The sequence below is a fragment of the Caloenas nicobarica genome, chromosome 24 (assembly GCF_036013445.1).
Source record: "Caloenas nicobarica isolate bCalNic1 chromosome 24, bCalNic1.hap1, whole genome shotgun sequence".
NCBI lineage: Eukaryota > Metazoa > Chordata > Aves > Columbiformes > Columbidae > Caloenas > Caloenas nicobarica.
Genome location: NC_088268.1, coordinates 5,870,786 through 5,896,059, shown reverse-complemented (window position 1 = coordinate 5,896,059; position 25,274 = coordinate 5,870,786). Strand labels below are relative to the sequence as shown.

At 61.6% G+C, this 25,274-nt stretch overlaps 1 protein-coding gene across 1 annotated transcript; it reads right to left on the bottom strand.

The window, feature by feature from the left end:
- Positions 1-13,049: 13,049 nt before the first annotated feature.
- Positions 13,050-21,550, bottom strand: NGFR (nerve growth factor receptor). Its single transcript, XM_065651147.1, has 6 exons — positions 21,470-21,550; positions 18,170-18,311; positions 15,799-16,158; positions 14,317-14,569; positions 13,511-13,671; positions 13,050-13,439 (listed from the first exon to the last, which is right to left on the bottom strand). The coding sequence occupies exons 1-6, from the start codon at positions 21,509-21,511 to the stop codon at positions 13,138-13,140; spliced, it is 1,260 nt and encodes a 419-aa protein (XP_065507219.1). The 5' UTR covers positions 21,512-21,550; the 3' UTR covers positions 13,050-13,137.
- Positions 21,551-25,274: the final 3,724 nt, after the last annotated feature.

Here is a 25,274-nt window from a genome sequence, read left to right as displayed (position 1 = left end):
GCTTCTGGGATCCGGGCGCCAAAGAAGCCGATGGATCCCCTCGCGTTCGCTGCCCCCAGACCTGCCCTGCTGGACCCGGAGCTGCTCCCCAGAGCCCAGCCCCGCGCACGGGCGTTTATCAGCTCTCAGATGCCTCTCTCTCCTGTTACGTGTCTTCCAGGGGCTGATTTACCGTGAGTTCTTGCCTTCAGCTTCTCACCAGCCCTGCGGATGGTGTTTGCTAAGTGTATTTTAATGGATTCACCTTTCACCTCCCGACTAGAGGCGTATTGGTGTGGGCTGGATCCCCGCGGAGCGGCCGTGCTCCGTCCCCAGCTCAGGTTTTGCCCCCTTGCTCCAGCTTTTCTCTCTCAGGGGGCAGAGGAGCTGCAAAGCCGAACCCGGGGTTGTTGCTGCAAAGCCGAACCCGGGGTTGTTGCTGCAAAGGCAGGCTCGGCGCACGGGCTGGCTTAAAGGTCTTCAAAAACGTTCCCCTCCCGTGTGCTTTTTTGGTAAACAGGAAGCTGGGTTTCCATTTCACCCCAAGTCTTCGCAGATCGTGGCTGTTTTTATAGCAGCTTTTGTTTATTTGTTTCTTCCTTTCGTTGGGAACCGGAGAGTTTGCAGCTGGCGGGAAGCAGGGGAAGCGTCAGCTGCGCAAAACTGGAATTTCGAGTGTGTGCAGTGACTTTCACTGAAAACCCAAAACCTCCTCCCAGGGGGAGCGGGGAGGGGAGCGGGGATGCAAAACGGGATAATGTTTCGTGCTGTTCCCCCTCGCGCCAGTGCTGGCTTTGTGTGAGGGGAGGTGATGATTTACCCGAGGTGATCCGCGCGCCCGAGGGCTGATTTATGGAGCAGTGAAACCAAATGGACTTGTCTTCATCATCAGTTGGCGGGTTTTTCCCCCAGAAAAGCTCATGGACATTTATCCTCCTTCCGGTAAAAACCCCAACTGAGCAGAAAATCCCTCCCAGCTACTGACAGCCTGATCTTAGCCCCAAAATCCCGTCCTGACCCCCGATTCCCACGGTCTGACATCCCCCCCCGCCAGGAGCCCCGGCCCTGGCCCAGCGGTGCTGCCGGGAGGGATCCAGGTGTAGCCAGAGTTGTTTTAAATTAACGTGGGGACTGTGGGGGAGGCTGCAAGGTGAAGGGAATATTTTCCGGGAAGCTCTCGCTGCATCTGGGAGGGAGAGGTCTGCAAGTTCACGTCGATTAGGGGTAATAAGGCTGTTTTCCTTTCCCCTGGGTCCCTGGCATTGAGGTGGTAATGGGTTTAAGCTGCTGCTGGCTCAGGTGAGACTTGTCCCACCCCAAATTTGCAGAGAGCTCGTGGCTGGTGGTGCAGGAGTGGTGGGAGCAGGAGCTGGGGATCCCTGGAGCCGCAGGGATGGTGTGGAGCCACAGGGTGCTGGTTATTTGGGTGCTTCTGATGGCAAAGAGGGGGGAACCTCAGAAAAACCTCCGTGCTGAATCTTCCCCGAGCTCTCCAGGTGCAGCGATGTCTCTGGAGCAAGGTCCTGCCGCTGGGTTTTCCTGGGATGAGACCCCACGGATTGGGACGGGGAAGTGTTTTGCCATTTAACCCGCTAAAGCTCTGGGAGGTGCTGTTTGGAGACAACAAGGACTGTCCCTCGGGGTCTGCAGGCAGCAGCTCTGCCTGGGAAGCGAAGGGAGAATGCGGATCGCACAGCAAATGGGGGTGCTGATCCCACTGCAAATGAGAGGTCAATCCCGCTGCAAACGGGGGTTGATCCTGCAGCAATCGGGGGCTGACCCCGCTGCAAACGGGGGCTGACCCCGCTGCAAATGGGGGGTTGATCCCGCTGCAAACGGGGGTTGATCCCACAGCAATCGGGGGCTGACCCCGCTGCAAACGGGGGGTTGATCCCGCTGCAAACGGGGGGTTGATCCCGCAGCAATCGGGGGTTGACCCCGCTGCAAACGGGGGTTGATCCCGCTGCAAACGGGGGTTGATCCCGCAGCAATCGGGGGCTGACCCCGCTGCAAACGGGGGTTGATCCTGCAGCAATCGGGGGCTGACCCCGCTGCAAACGGGGGTTGATCCCGCAGCAATCGGGGGCTGACCCCCCTGCCTGGCCGGAGCAGCAGATGCTCCTTGGAGGCAGCAGCCGTTCGGGGACACAGACCCGAAGTGACAACCCGAACCAAGTGCCCGCGGGTCTCTGGGCAGCGGTGTGAAGCACTTCCAAGACACTTGGTCTCGCGGCTCCGACGCTTCCCCAGCCCCAGAACCACCCCGGTTTGCACGCGATGGCGAGACCCTGCAGGGACTTGATGCCGTCACATCCCCCCGCACATCAAACAGCCGGAGATGTTTTAATTAACTGACATGCAACAAAAATCACGGAATTGCCTCTCAGCGCTGAATAGAAGAGGCAGCTGGGAGCAAAACCGCCGTGTCCCAACACCCCTGGAGATGCAGGAGCGGGTCCCGTCGCGGTCCCCATCGCGTCCCACGGCTCTTCCCAGCAGCATCCCGCTGGGGCTGGGGGGCTGGGGACGGGGGTTTGTGTCCTTAGGAAAGGGGAGCGCGGCAGCGGGCACGGGGAAACCAGAGCAAAGCTGTGGCCCCGGCTGGAGGGGATCTGCGTCCGTGGCAGGTCGTGTTTGGTGCCCACGCGTGCCCCGCGCTGCCGCTTCGTGCCCCAGCCCTTCAGGGGCGGGATGAGTCAGAGGGGCCAGGCAGAGGTTTCTCAACACAGATAGAAATTCCGAGGTCGTTTTTCAAGTCCCAGCTTTTGTGGCTGCGGAAAATGCTGTGGGAGAAACACAAAACCATGTGAAACTCGTTGAGGTTTCAGCTTTGTTATGAGCACGAAACTTGGACCAGATTTGTGCTGGGGCTGTTGCTGCGCTGCCCCCCCCGCAGCCTGGACGCCACAATTAGACCCAATTTTTGCCCTTTTCTATTTACTCACTGCAAACTCCTTGAATGCCTTCTATTTTTGCTGCCTTTCATTTAGCCAAAGAGCAAACCAAGTCACCTGATGGATGAAATATTTTCTTGATAAGACACTTCTTTCCCCTTGTTTTGCTCCCCAAGTCTCCCCAGCCCGGTCCGTCCCGGCAGCTGCTGGTCCTCACGGAAATATTTGCTCTAATGAAACCTTACACAGCTGTTTCTCACTAGGGCATTCTTCAGAGGTGGATTATTTGTCATTCTCCAGCTTAATAATAATAATCCATTAGTGCATTTTTGTCATCCAATGAAGGAACAAAACGCTCCCATGTGTTTTTACAGCAACGGTGCTTTTCCACGCACACAGACGGGTTCAGACTCTCCCAAAATACACTGAACAGCTCCCGCAGCATCAGGTATTAAGTCTTACAATACGCCAGGGTGGGTCAGAAGTGTATTAAAACCACTGACTAACAAGCGTACGGAAGAGATGTAAGAGGGAAGGGAAAAGTGAACGTTTCCGACACGCCGGTGGCCGTGGGGATCCCCTCCTCCCCGCCCCCCCCGACTTGTTCTTCCTGGGAATCTTGTGAAAATATTTGGTTTTAATCCCGCGCTGGATCAGACGCTGTTCCACGAAAGGGGGTTTGCGGTTCCCTCAGTGCACGCTCGATGTTCCGCAGCCGGTGGGGCTGCGGGCAGATGTTCCCGTCCAGAGCCAGATGTGCTGCACGAAGCTCCGGCCTTTCCCTCCCTGCCTCCAGGGCTTCGTTGGAGCACTTCTGGGGAACATCCCCAGCATCCCTGGGGAACAGCAGAAATGGGGCAATTCACCCTTTTTTTTGCTGTTTCTGCTGTTGCCAGTGCCCTGCAGCCGGGCGGGGGCTGAGGACGAGGGTTCGCCCCGCGCCTCGGCGTACGGAGGCAGCGTGTGAACAAGCATCAGTGCCAAAATTCGGGCAACTCGCTGTGCTTCAAGGAAATTAGAAAACACTTTCTCCTCTTCTTGCTTATCCAAATGCTCGCAGCCTCAGCTGGCCTGGTACGTTGCAGGAATTGGCGTTTGGAGCAGGCTTGGACTTTGATTTGTTTCTCATGGCTTCCTGTCCCGATGAGAAAAATGAGGAAAAGTTATTTTGAGAACCTCACCGGCGGGGCAGGCGGGAGCGTCAGGGGCAGCCAGACACAATATTTCCCCTGCCCGCGGGAGAGATGCTCCGGAGGCTCTTTGCCTTTGATTCCTTCTCCCCGCGGCTTCTCGGCGCAATGAAGAGCAATTATCCTTCCCATAAAAGCCTCCTTATTTGAGGGGACTTGCAGCCACTTCAAAGGAGGGGCAGGTTTCTCGGGAACAAAGTCACCGTGTCAGCGGGTTGTCAGGGCTCTGATGAAAAGCTCCGTCTCGCGCTCGCTGCCGGACTCCGCTGTGCCTGTCCCCGGGGTCTGTTCACAGCTCGTGTCCCCAGGATGGTGGTTTCTGTGCCCCGAGCCCCCTGCAGGAGCCCGTCCCCAGCCGGGCTGGCACCAGGAGCACCGATACCCCTTCCCAGAGCGATGGAGACGTCCCCAGCCCGCAGGGATCGGCCGTGTCCCCCATCCTGTGCCGTGGCGGGGGCCGGTGGGGACAGCACGGGAACGCTGCCCTTCCAGCCCCCTCGTCCCAGACAGACAGACATCGCTCCTCCTGCCGAGGAAAAGGCAGCGTCACCAGAGCCGAGTCTGGCCAAGGCTGGGGATGCCAGAGCGAGCAGCGCCCACCTGGATCGATGCTTTTTCTCCTCCCCAGCCCCTGTTCTGAGCCTCCAGCTGTGTTAAGAAATAGCCTCTCCCGAAGCCAAGGAGCGCTGCCGTGGCCGGGGATGCTGTTCATCCCGCCCGGGCAGAGCCCCAGCCCTGGGGGCTTGTGCAAGAGCCACTTTGGGGCTCAGTCCTTGCAATCAGGAGCTGCTGCCCGCGCACAGCGGGACGGCGAGGGACAGGCTGAGCTCGGGGGGATTAAGCTGGGTTTAAGCACCGCAGCATCTCTCTGGGCTGCAGCCTGGTTTCCCATTGCTGGGATCGCCTGGGTTTGAGCCACCTGAAGCTGCTGGGCCCGTTGCGGGATGTGACGTGCCAAAGCGATTCCCATTTCGTCCCCTGCACCCAAAGTCTGGGGAAGCCGGGACAAGCGGCGCAAGGGCCGGGCGAAGGGAAAGGGCTGCGGTTCTGCAGCTGGAGCCCCTGGGGCTGTGTCACCCCGTCCGGCAAAGGGGACAGCGGGTCGGGGCTGGAGCTTCATGAGCCCCCCAGCAGCACCCCGGGGTGCCCCCCCGCAGAGGGGGAAACGGGGCGCCTGGCAGGAACCGCCTGTAAAACCGAGAAAGTTAATCACGGAGATAATTGAAACCAGCGGCTGCGGCTGGAGAGCGAGCGGCGGTTTCGGAGCGAGGGGAGGAAAGAAGCCGGGGGGACGCTGGGACGGGGGAGCTTGGGAGGTTTTGTGTTTGTGTTTTTTAAGCCAGGGAACAAATCCATATGGTTGCAAGGGCAATTCCCAGGAACTTCTAGCCTGGGCTCCATCGTAAACGTTTCTATCCTTTCACTCCAAGTGTGAAATTGAGGCCCTTTGGAAGGAAACGGGTGGGTTGGCAGCTCCGTCCAGTCGTTCCACTGACTCTGCTCAAACCCCCCAGCCCAGGCTGTGCCCCCCACACCCAGCCCAGGCACATGGTACATTATATGGGCTTGCACCTGGTTTTAGCCAAAAAATGCCATTTCTCTGCCTCTGGCCTCAGGTCACCGGGATGGGCGAGGGGCAGTGAGGACGCGGAGCCCAGTGTGGTCCAGGCACTGATGGGGATGCTGGTACATGGGGGGATGCTGACACATGGGGGGACGTTGGCACATGGGGGGATGTTGGCACATGGGGGGATGCTGACACATGGGGGGATGTTGGCACATGGGGGGATGCTGACACATGGGGGGATGTTGGCACATGGGGGGATGCTGACACATGGGGGGATGCTGACACATGGGGGGATGTTGGCACATGGGGGGATGCTGACACATGGGGGGATGTTGGCACATGGGGGGATACGTCTCCCTCGGGCTGGTTTGGAAAACCCTGCCTGGGCTGGGGGTGATGGTTATCACCCACAGCTCAGCAACTGTTTTACGCCTGTGGTTTTCTGACCTTGCAGTTGTGTGTGCGCTGCCTTGGGTATTTTCCAGGGCTGAGCTGAAGCATCTCTCCAGAAAGCCCTGATTAGTCCGGCTCTGAAGCAATTAGAGACGAAACAAAACCCTTCCAGCCATGGAGCCGCGCGAGGGAAAGGGGGAGAATTTGTGTGGGTTGGATTTGAGCTTAAAGACAGGCTGGACCTGGGGAAAGGAGCCGCTCCTCCTGCGCAGGACCTGCGCAAACCCCTCCCTGGCCCACACTAGTTATTTCTCTTTCACCCTTCAAACCTGATTAATATTTGCAAGAGTTGGGTGTTGTGGTGAGGTGGTGCCCCGTCCCTGCAGCACAGGGACACGGTGACACCGAGGGCTGGGAAGATGCGGCTGCACCAGGCCTGGGCTCGGTTTCGGAGGACAGGCTGCAAAGCGGGTCCGTCCCCAGCACCCGTCCCCGAGGAGGGACAGGGACGCGCGAGGGACGCAGGGAAGGTCACGCAGGAGGTCGGTGCCCACGCACCGCGGTTGGCGCTCGTTGCTCGCCTGGCGCCCAGCCCGGCCTCCCTGCGTGGAAAACCAGAAATCTCTATTTCTCAGAACTTCGTCTGGCAGTTTTGCAAAGCAAAACTCCGGCGACCGTCAGCCGGGACCAGAGGCTGCGCTCAGCTCATTTTGTTTGGAAGAGCCTCACTTTGCAGCTTATGAAAATTTTATTCCTGTGTTTTTTGTTTTGTTTCTAATATAAAGAGACATTTCCAACACCCGGCAGCCAGAGATTAAAATAAAATAAAATATTTATTTTAAAATGAGTAATAAACTAACCTGGGAGCTTGTATCTGAGGAGGATTTACATTCATTCTGTTTTTCAGAGGGGGAAAATGAGTCACCAGCTAATGGCCGAGGGGAGCCGATGAACTGGAATGAATTGCATGGGATTTTTTCACCTTTCAAGGGAATTAAAACCTCTTTGCCGTCCTCCCGGCCGGGTCTCAGCCTGGGTTTGCACCCAAGCGGAGCAGCTTTCCCAGGAAGGACTCGCGCTCGCCCCGGGGGCTCCTCGGACCAGCGATGTCCTGGCTGAAGCTCATCCTCAGTTTGCTGGGAACTGAAATCTCCTTTATCCGCCCCGTCCTCCCTCAGAAACTGGAGAAAGTCAATTCTGCCAGACCCCTCACAGGCTTTTTCCTGCTCTCGGTGATTTTTGTCCTCAGCTGCGGTTGGAAGGAACCCAAGCTGACCACTTTCTCCCAGTCCCTATAAATCATTCCCCTTCCCCTTTCATACTCAAATAAAGGAAATAATTAAAAGACCAGGAAAATGAGCTGTTGGCAGGTTTCCTGCAGAAGCGCTCAGCGCTGCGGTGCTGTGCAGAGCTGGCAGCTCTCGCAGGAGCAGGGTGGATTTGCAGGAGCTGCGGTGCCTCCATCAGAGGGATTTGGGCTCATCTGGGGCTCTCTGCCCCTTCCCCGTGCTCCGAGGCGGCCGTTTGCTGTCCCTGTGCCAGGACCAACGCTCTGCTCAGCGCCCGGGCGGCCTCCGCACCGGAGCCAGCAGCAGCGTGCATCTGGGAGCGATGCTTTGAGGGAAACCGGAAGGTTTTCCCCATTTGCCCCACTGCTTGCCTGGCCGGGGGGTTATTTTGGGGCTCCCTGGGTGGCTCCATCGCACCCTCACTCCCGTGTTGTGGGGCTGGAGGTGGGTTTTCCCAGCGCGTTTCGGGCAGAGCCTGCGCGCTGGGTTTTGCTGGGATGGTTCGGCCGCAGCGGAACTGCGGTGCCTGGGGAGCGGGGCAGGACCCGCCGCCCTGCCCTGGCTGCTGCGTCCCCTCGCACGTCACCTCCCTTGCCGGCCCCCAGCGTGTCCATCGGGGCTGGTTGACCCCCGCTCCCCACAGCGACCCATCAGCACCTCCGGGGTCTGCACCCAGCTGCGGCAAAGCAGAGCCAGCTGCGGCAAAGCAGAGCCACCTGCGGCAATTTGGGGAAGGGGAAGGGCAGGGCAGGGTTTCTCTCCCCTCCTGGGCTGCCTGTCCCCGCTGGCGGTGGCGCTGCCAGCCCTCCCTCCCAGGTGAGTGGGACAGACAGACCTCCCAGCCGCACTGGATTTGGGCTGGTGTCACCAGGCACCTGGGCTTTTTTCACCCACTGGTGTGTTCCTTTGCCTTTCGGGCCAGGTTTACCCTGGGCCGGGTTTTTCCTGCCCCAGGCTCAGCCCCGGTTTCTGCTGGAGCTTCGGGATGCTGCAGCAGCATCCACAACGTTTGGACCACGCCGGGGTTTCTCCAACCCGGTCAGCGGAGACGTGGCGATGCAAAGCCACAGGTTAAAAGCAGGGGGCTGCTGTGCTGGCCCCCCAGGGGCTGTTATCCCCCCCCAGTCCCGAGCAGCCTGGGACACTGTGCCCAGCGCTGGCACCCGGCCATCGCCCGCCTGCTTCCCATTACGGGGGAATGCGGCTCATCTGGGCGGCAGATCCTGCCTGGGGGAGATGGGGAATGCGAGGGGGGAGACGGGGGGTACTGGGGGGTACCCGAGGCTGTTTGCAGGTCAGGGTGGTCTCTGTGGGAGCTGGAAATGGAGTGTCTCCCCGCTCCCTGCCGCCGGCTGCAGCCCCAAATCCAGGCGCAGTGGCTGGGCTTAGTGCTGGACTTGGCAGCGTTGGGCTAACGGTTGGGCTCGATGATCCTGAAGGTCTTTTCCAACCTAATCCTACGATTCTGAGAACGCTTGCTCAGGTCCTGGAGACGGACGGGGAGGAAATGTCGGTGGGATTAGCGTTTCTCAGCTGCAGCTGGGCCCTGAGCTGCGCTTTCACCTGCAGAGCCCCGCTCTCTCCTGGAAGCTCCACTTGCTTTTCCCATCGTTTTCCCTCCACAGAGGGAAGGTCCTGAACTCCCCGTAGGAGCCGGGAGCAGAATCAAAAGCATTTCGGGGCATCGTGGTTTTTTTTTTTCCTTTTTCTTGTACCTCGTGCTGGGGTCAGCGTGTGGTTTAGCAAAGCCGTGGCTCTTTGCTGGAGGTGGCAGTGGCCGGAGCGGGTGTGTGGGTCCAGCACGGGTCTGTCCCCGCGTCCCCGTGCCAGTGGCTCTTTCCTCCTCCTGCTCCGAGCAGCCCCAGCCCCCCCAGCTCCGTGCAGCAGATGTGAGATTAAGCAGGGGGCCGCGCTCTCCCTCCCCAGACACCCATAAAGCAAAGGAAGGAAGTTTTCCAGGGCCCTTTCCCCAGCCCCGCGCACCAGCCCGTGCAAACATCAGGCTCCTTCCCTGAGCTTATTGTTCTGGTTTTTTCTTTTCCCCTCCTGCACTAACCATAAATCAGGTGGTTGTCCCCGGGGAACGCAGCTGATGCCGCACAGGCTGAGCGCCTCGCCCCGTCCTCCCCTCCCGCTCCCCAGCGCGGGTCCAGCCGGGATGCGGGCAGGACCGTGGCGGGATGCGGGCAGGACCGTGGCGGGAGGATGCTCGTTGTGCCCCCGGGCGCTGCACAGACCCGCAGCTCCGCTCGCAGCCCGGCTCTGCTCTCTGCTCCATCCCAGCCCCTTTCCCGGGGGAGGACGGGGATTAAGAGGAAGCAGACTAAACCTAATGGATCGATTGTGATTGTTTTCCCTTGTTTATTCGCAGCACCAGGCTGGGGCCTGAAGAAAGGCAAAGAACGTGCTCCGTGTGCGCTCCTGCTCCTCATTACGGCTCCCGCTACAGAGCGCCCAGGCCAGCCAAAAATAAACCCGGCTACATCTGAGCATCCTATTTCAAGCCCTTATGAAATGCGATGTGTAAATACTCTGTGCGCAAACCCACATGCGATCCTGTGCGGAGCAACCCTGGGTCCTGGCTGTGGGGACACGCACCCCCCAGGGGGCAGCGTCAGCTTTTTGGGGTAAGACCCAACCTCGTGTCTGGGGAAGTTTCACCTGTCACCGTTCCTGGGGGTTTTCCCCCCAGTTTGGCTGCCCCAGGGCCATGTGAGTATTTAGCATCAGAAACGTGCCCCGTTACCCCCTGGCAGCCGAGCCCCCCCAGCCCTTCCTGGGCTCACTGCAACAACTTCCCCCACCCAAATAACCCCCCCTGGGGCTGCGGGTTTGTGTAGGATCCCCAGTGCAGAAATGGGTGTCTTGTGCCCAAAGCAGCAAATGCTTCAAAATAAGTAGATTGGAGCCTTTTAATGCTCTTTCACAGCAGCTGAAGTAACTCGGAGGGGCAGCGGGAGGAAGCCACCCCCTTTTTCTGGGTTTTTTCCCAACGCCAAAGGTCTCTCCTGGAGGGGACCAGCTGTGGGCAGCGCTGGGGACGCTGCTTGTACAAATCTGGACAAATCGTGAGAAGCTCCCAGCGCCGCGCTCCTGGCCGAGCTCTGAGTCTGCTCCGCGTCCCCAGAAACTCTCCTCCACCAGATAAGATCAGACTTTACATTCCTGCTGTTTATGAGGTTAAAATAGGACGGCGCAGAAAGAAGGAAGAAACCCCACTCTTGAAGGCTGTGAGGCTCTTTGCTGTCACGCACTCACGAACTCGGGTTCTGGGAGGGGGACACAAAAGCAAGCAGCACGCCAGCCCAGTGATGCTCTTTATTGGCATCTGACGGATACACAAGGCCCGCTGCCCCCCCGGCCGGCGCGGCGGCCGCACCCCCGTGCATCCCCCCCATGCTGCTCACACCCCCACAAACCCACAACTCCTCCTACGGCGGCTATTTCTTCATCGTAAAACTTCCTAATAAATCAGTATTACAGAGGGGCGAGTGGGAAACACACGTTCTTCGTACAACAGAAACATTAGAAAAGGACACGAAACGCACCGACGAGCACTAACTTTGGCTTGGTTTTCCCTCCTTGTGTTTTCTATTTTTATTTATTTCCTGCAACCAGGGATATGAGGCATCCCCCGGCTTCTCTTTGGATGCTGAGTTTGTCCCTGTTTCCTCAGCCCTGAGGAAATTCCTTTACTATGGCAATTGAAACCTGAGACCGTGGCAACATTGTCCTGAAGAAAAGCAATTTCCAGCTGGAAGGTACGGCCGGGTTGGTGTGTCGGACCCGATCGGGCAGTTTTGCTTTTGATCTGGGCACTTAATTCCAGTCGCCCTTAGTTTGTATTTGATTCGCTTCATCAAAAAAAGGGACCAATGGAAACAATCCGATGATAACCAACATTGAAATTCATCCCAATGTGTCCCTGGGGATGGAAGGACCCGCTGCCCCAGCCTGGGGCTCGCAAGCTGGGGTCATCCACTATGAATTTGGGGCAGTTTCCTTGGATTTTGATGATGGGAGAGGCTTGGGACTCGCAGCCCTGTCGGGACCAGGTGTTTCCAACCACCAGGTTTGGTATGAGCGGCCGAAGCCTCGTAGGGTTGTTCCTCCAAAGGGATCTTTGCTCTTTGGCTGCAGGAGGCGCCGAATGTCGCATGCCAGCGATCCAGATTCAGCCCGTCCTGCTTCATCACCCAAAGCACGAGCAGCAAAATTCCCAAAAGCTTTTGAAGGACTCAGGCTCTGGAATCCTCTCACTGAAGGCTCCCATCCCTCGGGAAGCACCGAGATCTCCCTCCCCGTGCTCCTCCAGAACAGCCAAATCCTTCCACGTTCCCGCATTGCTCATGGACTTGCGGCAGCGATTTTTGGGCGGTGTTTCCCTGCCTCCCCATTGAGTCTTTAAGGCCAGAAACGAGGTGGGACCGAAGGCTTGGGCTGCAAAACGAGAGCTCGCCTTGCAAAGGCTGTGAGGACGAGCAGAGGGGCCGGAGCAGGTGCCGTCACCCCGTGTCGCACGTGGAAACATCAAGCAGTCAGTAAAACGACACGGTGTTATTTACAAGTCTTGCTTATCTCCTTAAAGAGGGGAGGAAAATTACCTTCTGCCTTCAGGAAAGAGTTCCTGGTGGGACCTGGAGGCGAAGGGGAGTGCAGAGGCGCAGGCGCACCCGGCGCCGGGCACCAGCTCACCTTGTCCTTCCTCTGCAAACCCGGGATGCTCCAGGGGCGTGTTGGGGACATCCCGCGGGACCACGTACGGGCGCCCGCCCGCCCGCGGGTGAGCCGGGTGCTGGCCAGGAGCTGATATGCCAACAAAACGCATCTCCAGCTCTGGAGATGCGGTGGGTGATGTCCCCTCCCTGGTCTGCGGGGGGGCCGTGGCAAAGGGGGGTGTTGGGGCCACCCGAGGATGCCCCTGGGTGACAGCGGCTGCCCCGAGGGTGGCAGCACCCACCGTGCGCCCGGGCAGAGGCAAAGGGCCTGGGGGGCAGGGGGCGCCGGAGCCCCCTTCACAGTGCTGGTGGAGAAGGAGCCCTTACCGGGGGGAGGAGCCCCCGCCCCGCAGGGACAGGGACGGCGCAATGGTGGCGGGTGGCTTTGTGCCAGGGAAGGGCGAGCAGAGCCCTTTCGCCATGTCCCTGCTGTCACCAGGCACTTTTTCAGCCCTTTAGACCCTCCGTGTCCTCCCACAGAGCTCCAGCGCCAGCAGGAGGTGACACCCAGGCGCCTGGTCCCCAGCTCTGGGGGTCCCGGCCGCTCCTCACCGAGCACAAGCGCCGGCAGCCCCGTGCAGCTCGTGTGGGGGCCGTGCCCCCGCGTCTGCAGTGCACGTTGGGCTGCTGGCAGCCAAGTGCTTTCCCCAGCCCACCCCCTGCTGCAGCCCCATCCCCAAACCCCGGTCCAGCAGCTGGATTTCGGGTGTTGGAGACGAGCGAGAACTGGGGGACGTGTGGGCCAAGGGTGGAGAGCTGGAGCCCCAGGGAGGAAGGAGAAGGGGCTGGAAGCAGAGAGAGGAGAGCGCAGGGCTCACTCCTGCGTCCGTCTGCCCGTCCTGGCGGGGCTGCACAGGACGCTGGGGCGGCAGACGGGCTGTGGGCGCCTCGCACCCATCGCACTCACGGGCTGCCGGGGGGAGGCGGCGGTGGGAGGGGGCGATACCGAAAACAGGAGCGCAGTGCATACAGGACAGTAAACTGGGGGGGCCCGGGGAGCCCCCGCTTCCTCCCCCGGCTCCCCCCCGGGGCTCGGGGTGCCAGGGAGGGGAGAGGCGAGGGGCCCGAGGGGGAAGGGCACCCCGCGGGGCCGCCCCGGGCCACCCTTCAGACGGGGGAGGTGGCCGTGGACTCGCTGTACAGGCTCTCGGCGATGTCCCCGCGCTGGATCTTGCGCAGGGCGGCCAGCAGGACGTCCAGGGTGGCCGACTCCTTGGTAGCCCAGTCGGCCAGCAGGGCGCGGGCCGGGGACTCCTCCCGCGTGAAGGCCGCGATGATGTCCTCCTTGTAGCCCAGCTCCCCGGCCAGCTGCCGCCACGTCTCCTCGGCCGAGCTGCCCAGCAGTTTCTCCACCTCCTCCTGCTTGCTGGCCGGCAGGCTGGCGTACAGGCTCCCGTCTCCCTTGGGCGCTGGGGGGGACGAGGCAGCATTAGGCCCGGCCCCGGGTGCCCCGGCCCCCCGCAGCCCCCGCAGTCCCTACCTGGCCCCTGGGTGCCCGGGCCGGGCGGCTGCTGGTCGTGCAGGCTCTGGCTGTCCACCGAGATGCCGCTGTCGCTGTGCAGCTTCTCCCCCTCTGGCGACGGCGTCTGGTTCACCGGGTGGTTGTTGGCCCCCTGCTTGTTCTGTTTGCAGCTGTTCCACCTGCCGGGAGAGGAGCGGGGAGGTGACCGCCGGCAGCCATGTGCCCCGGGCTGGGAGCAGGTTTGTGCCTTTGCTCCTCTTTCTCGGGACCACTTTTCCCAACAAGAAGCGTTTTCCTGCAGCCTCTGGCTCACAACTCTGCAGCACAGCAGCCGGATCGGTTTAAATGGGCGCCCGCGGGTGCTGAGCTCCGGAGCTTTGCGGGGACCAGGGCAGGGTCCCTCCTGCTCCGATCCGCTGCAGAACCGCGGCTGTGCCGCGGAGCCGGGGGCGTCTGGGGCCGCGTGCGGGTCCCCCCGGGTGCCGGGGAGCGGCCGAGCCGGCCCTGGCGTGTCCAGGGCAGGTGCAAACCCAGCGCCGGGATGAGCCGCTGAGCCTGATCGGCTGCGACGGCTGCGGCGGGTGCCAGACCCAGCAGGGGCCGCCGGGGGGTTGCAATGAGGGCTCCCCCTCCCTGCACCCCACCCTGCTGCCGTCTCCCTCTTTCACCCCTCAACTGCCTGACTTGACCTGCATTTTTGGAAATCCGGCTCCTACCCACCCACCCGGTCCCCTTCCCTCCTTGCTGGTGACTCCCAAGGCGGGCACACAGCCTGTGTCGCAGCACCCAAACCCTCCGCCGTGCCCCCCCAGCTGCTCCCCTACCTTTTGAAGGCGATGTAGGCGACCAGCCCCACCACCACGGCCGCCAGGATGGAGCAGTAGACGGGGATGAGGTTGTCGGCGGTGCCGCGGCTGACGACGGGCTGCGAGCTGCCCATGACGGTGGTGCCGGTGTCGGCTGCGGTGCTGGGCAGCCCCTCGGTGCTCAGGGGGCTCAGGGGGTCCCTGGTGACGGGCTCGGGGCTGGCGGAGCCCGGCAGGACTGGCGCGTGGGTTGTCCAGCGCGGGTGGAGGTCTGCCAGGCACGAGAGAAATGAGATTCGTTAATCAATGAGTCATGCAGCCAGCTGTGTCTTGTAACAGGCTGTGGTGGGGGAACGGGTGAAGGGACAAGGGCGTCTGCAGGGATGTCCCTCCAAAGGCTTGTAGAGGTGCCAGCTCTGCCCCATCCCCTTGTCCCCAGGCTTGTCCCTAAAGCCACCTTGTCCCCTGGCCACAGACAGCACCAGCCCCCCAGTCCCCAGGACAAGCTGAAGCTGTCCCCGTCCCCAATGGCTGGTGGCGCCTGGTCACGGCTGGACACGGATGTCACTTTGAGAGCTCTTCTGTCCCAGCACGGGCTTTGCTCAAGTCCTGCAGCTCTTCCCCTGATGTGCCCCTTTCCCAGACCCCCCAGCAGCCCTGCACCCCCCAGCCCGGCCCCATTTGGGAATCACCCCATCCCAGCGCACCCAGGCGTGCCCCTTGGAGCAAGCGGATACGGATGCGCCTGGTCTTGCCCCGAGGAAACGCTCTCACCTGCCGCTGCCCCATCCCCTCCCCGGGCACCGGGTCCCTCCCAAAACCCCCTGACAGCGATCCCCCAGGGCTGTGCCGTGTCCCCCCAGGGCTGTGCCGTGTCCGCCGGCCCAGAGAGGACGGAGCGGGTGCCATGGGGGGACCTGGCACCTCGCCCCAGCGAACCCCCCGCCGCGGCCCCCAGCCGGACCCGCTGCCCTTTGGACGCGGCGTTTCGGCGCCCGGCCCGGCGGTTTCCGGGGGGGGGCCCATTGACAAAGCTGCCCCTGTGCTCCTTGACTTGTGGCTCCATTTACTCAACCCTTCCAAGGGCACTGCGCCGGCTGCCCCCACACTCTGAACCAGCCGCGGCCGGGACAAAAAGCTCCTTTCTCCCCGGTCGGGCTCGGGCAGGGAATTGAGCTGCCACCGCCAAGGAGCAGCCGGGGTGTCCCCAGCCGGGGCGTCCCCAGCCGAGCAGCCCTGTGGCTCTGGGGGGCCGTGCACAGCAGGGGTGTGGGATGGCAGGGCGGCGGGTGCTGCCGGTGGGTGATGCTCTCCCCCCACCCTGGGCACTGACCCCCCCTTGGCTGCGGGGTGGCTGCTCCCTGGTTCTAAGGGCTCCTCTCCTCCGAGCGCTGGGATGTGCCACTGCCTCCCCACTGCTGTGGTGCAAAGGGAAACTGAGGCACGGAGTGGTACAGGAGACCCGGCGAGCCCAGCTCTGCCTGGGACAGGCAGCGTTACCTCGGCATTCGGCATCCGAGGTGGCCGTGCACTCCTTCACCAGCACCTCGTTCTCCTCGCAGGTGGTGCAGGGCAGGCAGGGGTCCACGAAGTTGGCTTCGCTGGAGAAGGTGCCCTCGGGACACTCCTCGCAGACCGTGTCCTGCGAGTCCTGGCAGGGGAACATGAGGCCGAAGCCGACCTCGCACACCCGGCACTCCCGGCAGCTCCCGCTCGCCTCGTCCTGGTAGTAGCCGTAGGCGCAGCGGCACACGGCGTCGTCTGACTCGACGCAGGGCGCGGACATGCTCTGCAGCCCCACGCACTGCGTGCACGGCTTGCACGGCTCCGTGGCGCTCACCGTGTCCGAGTAGGTGACACCTGGCAGGGGACAGAGGTGGAGGTCAGACCGTCCCAGCCCCAGCGGCTGCAAACCCTGAGCAGTGACAGCGGTGACATTGCCACCCCCAGCACCTCCCCTGCCTGCCCGCTGCCTGCCCGAGCCAGTGCAGCCCCGGGTCGGCCGCCGGCGTGCGCGGCTGCCATTAACCTGGGCTCATCCTTCGCATTATTCTGAATTATTGATGGGCGCCATTAGAGGGGAAGTGGCCGGGAACGGCGTTCGGCTGAGTGGGCACATTTCAGGGGCGGTGGGGATCCGAGCGCAGCAATTACAGCCCAGATTCAGCAATGGGGGCTGGTGAGGGGATAAATAAATCATGAGGCAGCAATCAGGGGTGGCTGGCAAGGAGGAGAGAAGGAAAATTTTAAAAAAACGCAAGTGGCCATTTGGGCTAATGAAAGGACCGTCTCCTCCGACCCCTCTGGGCTTTGGCAGGGCTGGTGCTTGGCTTGGAGTGGATTTTTCCAAAACAATTTGCCTGGTGAATCGGGAAGACGTCCAAGGCGAGAGCCCGGGGCGGAGGTGGGGATCCCGGGGCCGTGCCCACATTCCTCCCCCGGCTCACGCAGGGCGGGCAGGGTGCTCTGCCGGGGCTGCCGGCGCCTGCCCGGTGCCCGCGGGACCTGCCGGGATCCCAGGGACAAAGGACCCTGTCCCCATCCCTGTCCCAGCACAGGCTGGTGATGGGGTTCACAGGTCTCCTTCTCTCTGCACCCCGAAATCCCCCTCTGGGCTCTGAGGAGCTGGGGGGCATTTACCCCCTTGCAGCAAACACACCTGCAGTCACCCCATGGTCACCCCCCCAGCAGCCCCCAGCTCCTGACAATTAGCTCCTGCTGCTGCTAACGAACGAGTGAAAGGCTCCAGCTGGGGCAGGGTGGGCTGTGAAGCAGGAGGGGCTGGAGGGGCTTTGTCCTGGTTGGAGTTCCCCAGTGCGTGTTGTTCCCCCTTTGGGGCAGTGAGTGGGGTGGATTGTCCCACTCCTGGTGCTGCTTCACGTGACATCGCCTGGGGTGTCCCCGCAGTGGGGCGAGTGGCGGGGTGTCTGAGCTGGGGGCTGCGGGGCTGGGAGCCCGGAGGGCCCCGAAGCGCCGTCCATCGATTTTGCAGGGAAGCAGAGGTATTTTTAGCGCTGCCCTGATGCTGCTCTGTCCCTGCTCTGCTCGTTCAGCTTCTCCCCCCGACTCTGCCTCCTCTTTGCTCCCCCAGCCCTGCTCTGTCCCTCCCCTCTTGGGTCACGTCCCTGGAGCAATCTGGGCTTGGCTGGCACAGCTTTTCCTACAAATTCTCATCCTCAGGCTTTCGAAGGGTTTGCAGCAGTAAATGTGAAGGGCAGGTTGCTTATGCCTATCGTGGCGTTGTTTAAATAGCCGGAGCTCGCCCCCCTCAGCTGTGAGCGTTTAACCGGGTCTCCAGAACACGTCGCCAGCCGACATTTATGAAGCATTTGACATAGACAATGTGCTGGGAGCCAGCCAGGAGAAAACTGTTCCCACCTCTCTTGGGGACCTCTATGATTTACTTCTTCCCCTCTCGAACTTGCTTTCGCAGTCTTCACAAGGTTTAAAAAAAGAAAAGTATAGGTGGCTCATGGGGGCACATCCCTGTGGCTGCATCAGAGACCGAAGTGCAGTCAGTGGGAGTTTTTTGGAGGCAATGCTGGCCATGAGCCGGGAGCCACTGGAAGGGGGATCTGCAAAGATGCCTGGTACCAACAGGACCCAAACTGAGGGGAGATGCTGCACCCAGGGCGGGGATTTGCAGGGCAGAGATTTTGAGGAGGTGCTGGGAGTAACCCCAGTGTCAGCGCAGAGCTGGAGCTGGTCCCTGCAGGGGTCATGCATGGAAAAACTGAATGAAACGGCGCAAATTGTGCCCAGGCGACGCTTCCAGGAGGGAAAGAGGATGTGCAGCCCAGGTGCCTGTGAACGCTCACGGTGCCCTGTGCCCCCGGTCCCCGTGCGGTGCCACGGGTCCCCGGGTACTCACTGTCCAGGCAGGGCTCGCAGACCGTCTGGTTGAGCCCGCAGGGCTGCACCACCCCCTCGCCCAGGTTGCAGGCTTTGCAGCACTCCCCGCTCGCCGTGTACATCTTGGAGAAGCACTTGTCCTTGGAGCCCCAGGCAGGTCCCTGTGGAGAGAACAGAGCCGGGAGGTGACCCTTGGCACGGGACCGCGAGGGGACGTGTCACAGCCGGGTAGGGTCCTGCTTGCGGGGGGTGTCTCACCTTGGGGTTCCAGGGGGCTCACGCTGAATACAGGTCTTGGAGAAATTACTTTCCTGTGCAAACTCGCTTATTGGGAAAGCTCCTGCCGAGCGCTACAGCTGGAGAGGGGTCAGGAAAGGCCATATCTCCATGGCCCAGGCTGGGGGGTGTTTTGGGGGGAAAGTGAGCTTTTCTGTGAGGTTACAGCATTGATTGTTCTTGTCTCTCGCCTGAGCTGTCTCCTCTAAGGATGCTTTGCCATTCCGAAGGGTCCAGCCCTCCCCACGCTGGGGTTAGGAGAGCCGGGGTGGCAGCTCTGCCCAGCGCTCCTGCTGCGCGTGGGTTGGGAATCAGCCCCCCCGATGGACACGGAGACTTCGACAGGAGCACTGAGAGCTTCAGCACCATTTACTGCCTCATGGAAGTAAGTCTATCCGTTTTAAAAACCTGTCGTCGCATGTGGAAGCAATAAACCTGCCACGGGCGGTGGGGTCAGAGCTGCCCTGCAGCCGGGGGAGCGAGTGCGTTTGCAGGGCTTCCCAAAACCTCGGGAGCCGCCTCCCCTGGGCGTGGGGCTGCCGAGATGCTCGGGGTGATCCGAGCTCTGCCGGAGCTCCTCGTGCTCCCTCTGCCCGCAGGCAGGTGTGCTCCGGGGCCGGACCAGCCCTTTGCCAGCCAACTAAGCCTGATTTTGGGGGGAAGAGACGCAGCTAGCGCTTGGAGAAGCTCCTCGTGCATCTGGATGCCTCGTCAGCCAGTTGGCCGCCTCCTTGCACAATGCGGCGTTATGAACTCGCTGTGCATCATCCGGCAGCATCCGGCCCCGGAGACAATGGAGCGCCAATTATAGGCATCTGAATGACAAAGTGCTCCAATTACCCTGCGCTGGGAAGCGGGCGCTCTCCTCGCTGGCGCGCCTTCGCCAGCCCAGCCTGGCAGCCGCTCCGGCGCTGGGCCCCAGCTGCTGCTGGGGGGGCTCCCAGCACCCCAAATACAGCTGGGAATTGGTTTCGGGTGAGGACAGGGCCGGTTGTGCCTCTGCTCGGGGACAGATCTGGCTCACGGGGCTCTGCACCCCCCTGCCTGGAGCTCGCCCCTCCCTGCAGCCCCACTTGCACCGTGTCCCCCTGTTTGGGTTTGTCCCCCTCCCGTGGCTGTGGCAGCAGCAGCCGGGGGGGCCGGGGCTGCAGCCGGGGCGCAGGGCCTGCCAGGACCAGCTCTCCCACGCCGCAGCAGCTGCGAGCGGCCCCGTGCGCCCGCGGGGACGGGACCCGGGCACGCTGCTTCCCCCGGACCCCCGAGCTGAGCGCAGGGACCCCTCCGGCCACGCGTCCCCTCCCCGCAGGGCTGTCAGGAGCAGCCGATGCCGCCCCCTTGCCAGGGCCCCCCCTCAGCACTCCGAAATGCTGCAGAAAATGCAACTTCCAGCCCCAGGTGCTGCACCCCCCCACTCTGCCTGCGTTTCCCTTTTAGTTCTGCATCTTGAGCACTGAAAGCCCCGTAAAGATTAACACACTTATGAGCAGGGCACATGGTCTGCATTAGCCCGCTGAAATGTGTATGTTATTAACACAACTCCTGTTGACAAAGCCACAGGTATTAACACCATAAAGCATTTTGACAGCTGGACCAAGGCGGGGGGGATGGACGGAGGGTGCGAGCAACACCTCTGTAAGCTTTTAATTGCTTTCTGAGTTGTGTCAGGGGCTTTTGTGTCCCGGCAGATGCCGCCGGTGCAGGAGGTGGCCTCGGCAGAGTTTGGCACGGCACCGCGAGCTCCGGAGCCCTGGCACAGAAAACCCCACCGGCGCGGGGAAGGGAGGGGATGCTCCAGCTGGAGCCGGGCCCAGCGGCAAGCCTGGATCTGACCCGCTCGGCAGACGGGCTCTGCCGCTCCTGGCGAAACACCCTGGCCAGGGAAAGCCAAAGCCCTGGCTCCACGATCCCCCGCTCCGGGCAGCGGAGAAAGCCACGTCTGAGCCGGGGCTCCGGCCAGCCCTCGGCACGGGGGGCTCTGCCTCTCCCGGCTCAGAGCTCCCGGCCACGCAGCGCAGGTAAAGAGCTACAGCCACGGAGTGCCCGGGGTTTGGGGCGCGCCGGGGCCGCGGCCACAGCTGTGGGTGCACATCTGTACCTGACGGGGTGCAGAGCACCCGGGCACCCCCTGTGCAACCCCCAGCTCTGCAGGCGTAATCCGGGGGGGCCAGATCCAGCCCCGAGGCAGCGGGTGCCCCAGTAGGGCTCAGCCCTGACCCGGGCAGGCGGCTCTGCAGATTTGGGGGACACCGAAGCCTGGCCCTGCTGTGGCGGGGGGGCTGCCCAAGGCAGGCAAATCCCTGGGGTGAAATCACTTGGATCCATATGGCTGGGACAGCTCTTGCTTTTCCTGCCACCATGAGCATCCCTGGGGAACGTGGCCAACCCGGTACGGGGTGTGTGGAGAAGCGGACCCCTCGGCACAAAGTCACAGACCCCGCTCTCCTCCTCAGTCTCTGCATGAAACTGCCAAAGCTCCGGCTGTAATATCCTGCCCAACCGTGTCCTGCTGCCCAGTGCAGCCCCTGGGACCCCTGATACATCCCTCCCCGACAGCAGCCCCGTCTCTGCCCCAGGTAAGTGGGTCCATCCCCGGGTACCCCCCCGGAGGATCCCCTCTCCCGTCCCCTATGCCCTGAAGTTCTGTCCGCAGCACCCGCCGAGGCCGTGCCTGTCCCAGGGGCTCTCGCCCTTTGCTCTGGGTAGCGGGTTTGGAGCTGGGAATGTCTGAGGGAGGTTTTGGGGGTGTGGGATGGCAGGAGATGAGGGCACTGGGGTGTGGGCGGCTTGTCCCCCCCTCACTGAGGGAGGGCTCCGGCATCCTTTTTTTTGGGTAAAAGATACGGCAGAGCCGAGCGCAGCGGGACCATCCCCGCGGGTCCCACCACCCACCTCCCCGAGCCCCCTCCCTTTGTCCCCAGAGTGCTCTGCCTGGCTCCCCCCCGCACCCCGCGGGTCTCCGTCCCGGCCCCTGCGGGACCCCCCGTGCGTGCAGCCCGGAGCCCCCGGGACCCCCGGCGCGCCCCCGCTGCGGCCCCGCACTCACCGGCGGGAGCAGCAGCAGCAGCAGCGGCAGCAGCCGGGCCATGGTGCGGGGGCGGCGGGGCCGGTCCCCCCGAGCCGGTCCCCCCGAGCCGGTCCCCCCGAGCCGGTCCCCCGAGCCGGTCACCCCCAGCCGGTGCGCGGCCGGGCTGCCCTCCCTCTGCCGCCCTCCGCCTCGGCGGCAGCAGAAAAGGGCTGCAAGTCCCTCCTCCTCCTCCTCCTCCTCCTCCTCCTCCTCCTCTCCGCCCCCGCAGCACCACGGCGAGCGGCCGAGCCAGCACCCTCCTCCGCCGGCACACAAAGCGCGGGCCCCCCCGCGCCCCCCGCCCTCCCACGAAGCGCTTTTGGGGTGCGCTCGGTCTCCAGCCCTCAATGATTCACACCACCCGTCTGCCCCCACTGCTGTCCATCCCTCCATCCCCTCAAACCCCGACATCCATCTGTCTGTCTGTCCCTGCGCACCTCGCTCCAGCCCCTTGCAGGTCACCATCCTCGTGGCAGGTTTTTTAATAATAATATCACGTTATACTAATATCACGTTATAATAATATCATGTTATAATATCCTATATTGCAGCCCCAGCAGGAGGCTCCGGGCAGGTCGGCGGCCGTGGCTGGAGGGATGCGGCCGGGATGGGGCAACCAGCTCTCCGCGGGCTGCGTGGGACAAGGGACAATGTCTCACAGGTGCCAGGACTGGTGACACCCCCAGGACCCGGAGACACCCCCTGCTCTGCCTTTGCCCACTGCACAGTGGGTTTGACCTCATGTCCTGCCAATGTCAGGCGTTTCCTCGCCCCTCCAGGCTCTGCAGCTGCTTTTGGGGTTTCTCATAGCGATGCTCAGTCCAGCCCTTCCCACCACCACAGCTATTCAAGCCCCGCAGCTCCTGCTGGCACTGTGGGCTCCTCCTTCGGGTCAGCTGGATTTCCTCCTGAAAAGCAAATTATTGACTCCCGAAGCACGCGAGGTCGGCTGCTCCGCCGGGCGGCTGGGAATTGCTCTAAGGGAAGTCCCTCGCTCACGGCTTTGCCTTTCAATGAGATTAAACTGGAGCCAAAGTTGCCATTTGCTCGGCACGGAGACCCAGGAACATGTGCGAGCCACATGGCGATGGCTGCGCCGGCCAAAAGCCGCGCGGGGGCCGGGAGGATGCGCCCGGGGTGCCCACCCCCAGGTCAGGTCGGGGGGAGGCGATCGGCCCGGCGTCCTGCTCGCCTTTTAACGCACTGATGGAGGGAACCAGGACAAAGCCGCCTGCAGACATATGGCGGGGCTGGGCACAGCGGGGGGGGCAGCCCGGCTCTCCCACAATTAATTTGTTTTGCCGTTCCGCCGCAGCGAGCGGTGAACCAGCTGCTTCCCTTGGCCCCTTCCATAAATCCCCCGCCCCGCGGGTTCTGCTGCGGCCTCCCCGCACGGGATGCGCTTGCCAGGGCCGCGGGGCTGGGGGCGAGCGGCCCCCGCGCCCCCTCCCTGCACTGCCCCGAGCGCAGGCGCTGCAGGACCTGCTGCCACTGCAGAGTCACCCCGGGAAAAGCCGGTGCTGGGGACGGGGACGCTGCTCAGCTGGGCAGCATCTGCCGGAGCCTGGGCCGGCGGCCAGCGGAGGTAAATGGAAACTGCTGCTGCCGTCCCCGCCCCGCGCGGCTCCTTTGGTGAAGGGACTCGCTCGCGCTTTTCATTAAATCCCCCTCGTGCTTTTTGCTTTTTTTTTTTTTTTTTTTTCCCTGTCCCAAAAAGGTTGCGGCCCTTTCCTGGCTCCATGAGATGACAAAGAGCCTCTTGAAAGTCTGCTGTCACCTCTCGGAATTAAATGCAAAGGCTCTGGGGGTTTCTCTGCTGGGGAGCATCGTTTTGGCTCCCTGAGCTCAACCAGAGGCTCCATCCACCTGCACACGGCTCCGTGTGCCGAGCGCAGCCGCTCGCAGCCCTGGGGTGGCTCGTGGCCATGGGGGGGCCCCAAAACTGTGCGAGAGCCAGCGCACCTCCGCGCCCCGAAAAGGCACGGTTCAATTAGCAGAACCCAATTACAGCTCAGTGAAATATTGCGTTAAGTCTCTCTGAAGGACAGCACACGCAGCATCCTCGGAGTGACCATCTCTCTCCCTCATTATTGCTCTTCAGGCCTGGCCAGATCTCGTCTGAGCAAACCCGGGCGGCGTTTCTCCCCCCCAGCCTCGCCAGAGCCCCCAGGACCAGCCCAAGTTAAACACGTGGTGCCAGCTCCTGCCTTCAAATTTTTCATTGATTTTACTAAAAAGCACAGGTAATTACCTTCCCGACAAAGACAGTAACACAGTAATGGTAAGTTATAAATAACGATGAATAAATAATACACATTGGGAAAATATCATCCCGGCTGCTCACGGCAGGGGAGAGAGACCCAAAGCACCCGAAAGTGCAGCCATGGGGTCGGGGAGCCAGCACTTTGCAAACCCACAAAATATCCCCGATTTCCATTCCTATCGGAGTGTCCCAATCTGGTTCCGATTATACTCTTTGATTTCCGTGGCTGTAATTTCTGCTGATGCCTCTCTCCATCCCCGCTCCCTTTTCCACGCTCTGATCCCCAGCGTGGCGGCTCCAGCCGCCTCCTGCCTGGTTTTCTCCCTTTCTCTCTCTTTGCAGCGTGATCCACCACCCCGGCTGCAGCGGGGGATTCGTGGCCATGGCCGAGATGAATCTCTGGTTCCTTATAAGGCCCGACTGAAGGAATCTCCGGCGAGCGGAGCCCACGGTGTCCGGGAAACTCGATCCCTCCTCGGGAAGGAGCCACGGCAAAAGCGTGAGGCAGTAAAAATAGACCATGGTTTCTCTCCCTGAGAAAGAAGGGAGATTTTGTACCATTTAAAATAACACTGGCAGGGCCAGGCAGCGGGGAGAGAATCACTCCTTGTGGCACATATAATAAAGGACATAAATATGTCTGCAGCAGCAACATTATCAATATTTTTCTGCTTAAAGTATTGATTAATTCCACATGCCAGGGCCAGGGCTGGCTTTCTTCTCACCAGCCCAGCTTTTGGGAACTGATTGATTCACTTTTGTTGCTGATGGATCAAGAATTCTGCTGTTAGGAGGAAATGGATGTCAAATCCGTCATGGCATCAATAAGGACGGAGCGAGGCTCCGGGCTCCTGGCGGAGGCATCGGGAGGGAGAACAGGCTGGGGAGGAGGGCAGGGCTGCGAACACAGCCCGAGCTGCTGCTCGACATCCCGTCCCCATGGCAACCGTTCCCGCGCTGCAGCACCCCGGCTCAGCACCCCCGGCTCAGCATTCCTGGCTCAGCATCCCCAGCTCAGCACCCCCGGCTCAGCACCCCTGGCTTAGTGTCCCCAGATCAGCATCCCCAGTTCAGCACCCCCGGCTCAGCATCTTCCACTTCCCAGCAGGGTCTGAGCTCAGCTGGGTGGAACTGGGGACTTTAAGGCAGATGGGAGGCAGGAGGTGACGCTGGGGGGACAAAGGCATTGCACATGGTGTAAAAGCGAGACTTTTCTCAGCATTATTGGAATGTTGTTCCAGAAAACCCCCAAGCTCCTGCCTCTGCACTTTTGGAAGTGGGGAAGGTTGGGCAGGAGGGTGACACAGGAGCCACCATCCCTGGGGAAACCCCAAACTGGGGCTGGGTCCTGCTTCTTGCACAAGCAAAGTGGGTATTTGAGGCTTCCTGCACTTCATCCGTATGGGATCGGCCACCTCCCCCCACCGTGTCCCCAGAGCCTCTTCCCAGAAACTGTGATTGAAGCAGGAGGGAGCTAATTTCCCAGTCTGTGAGATGATGAGCTAAACTAATTGCTGCCTT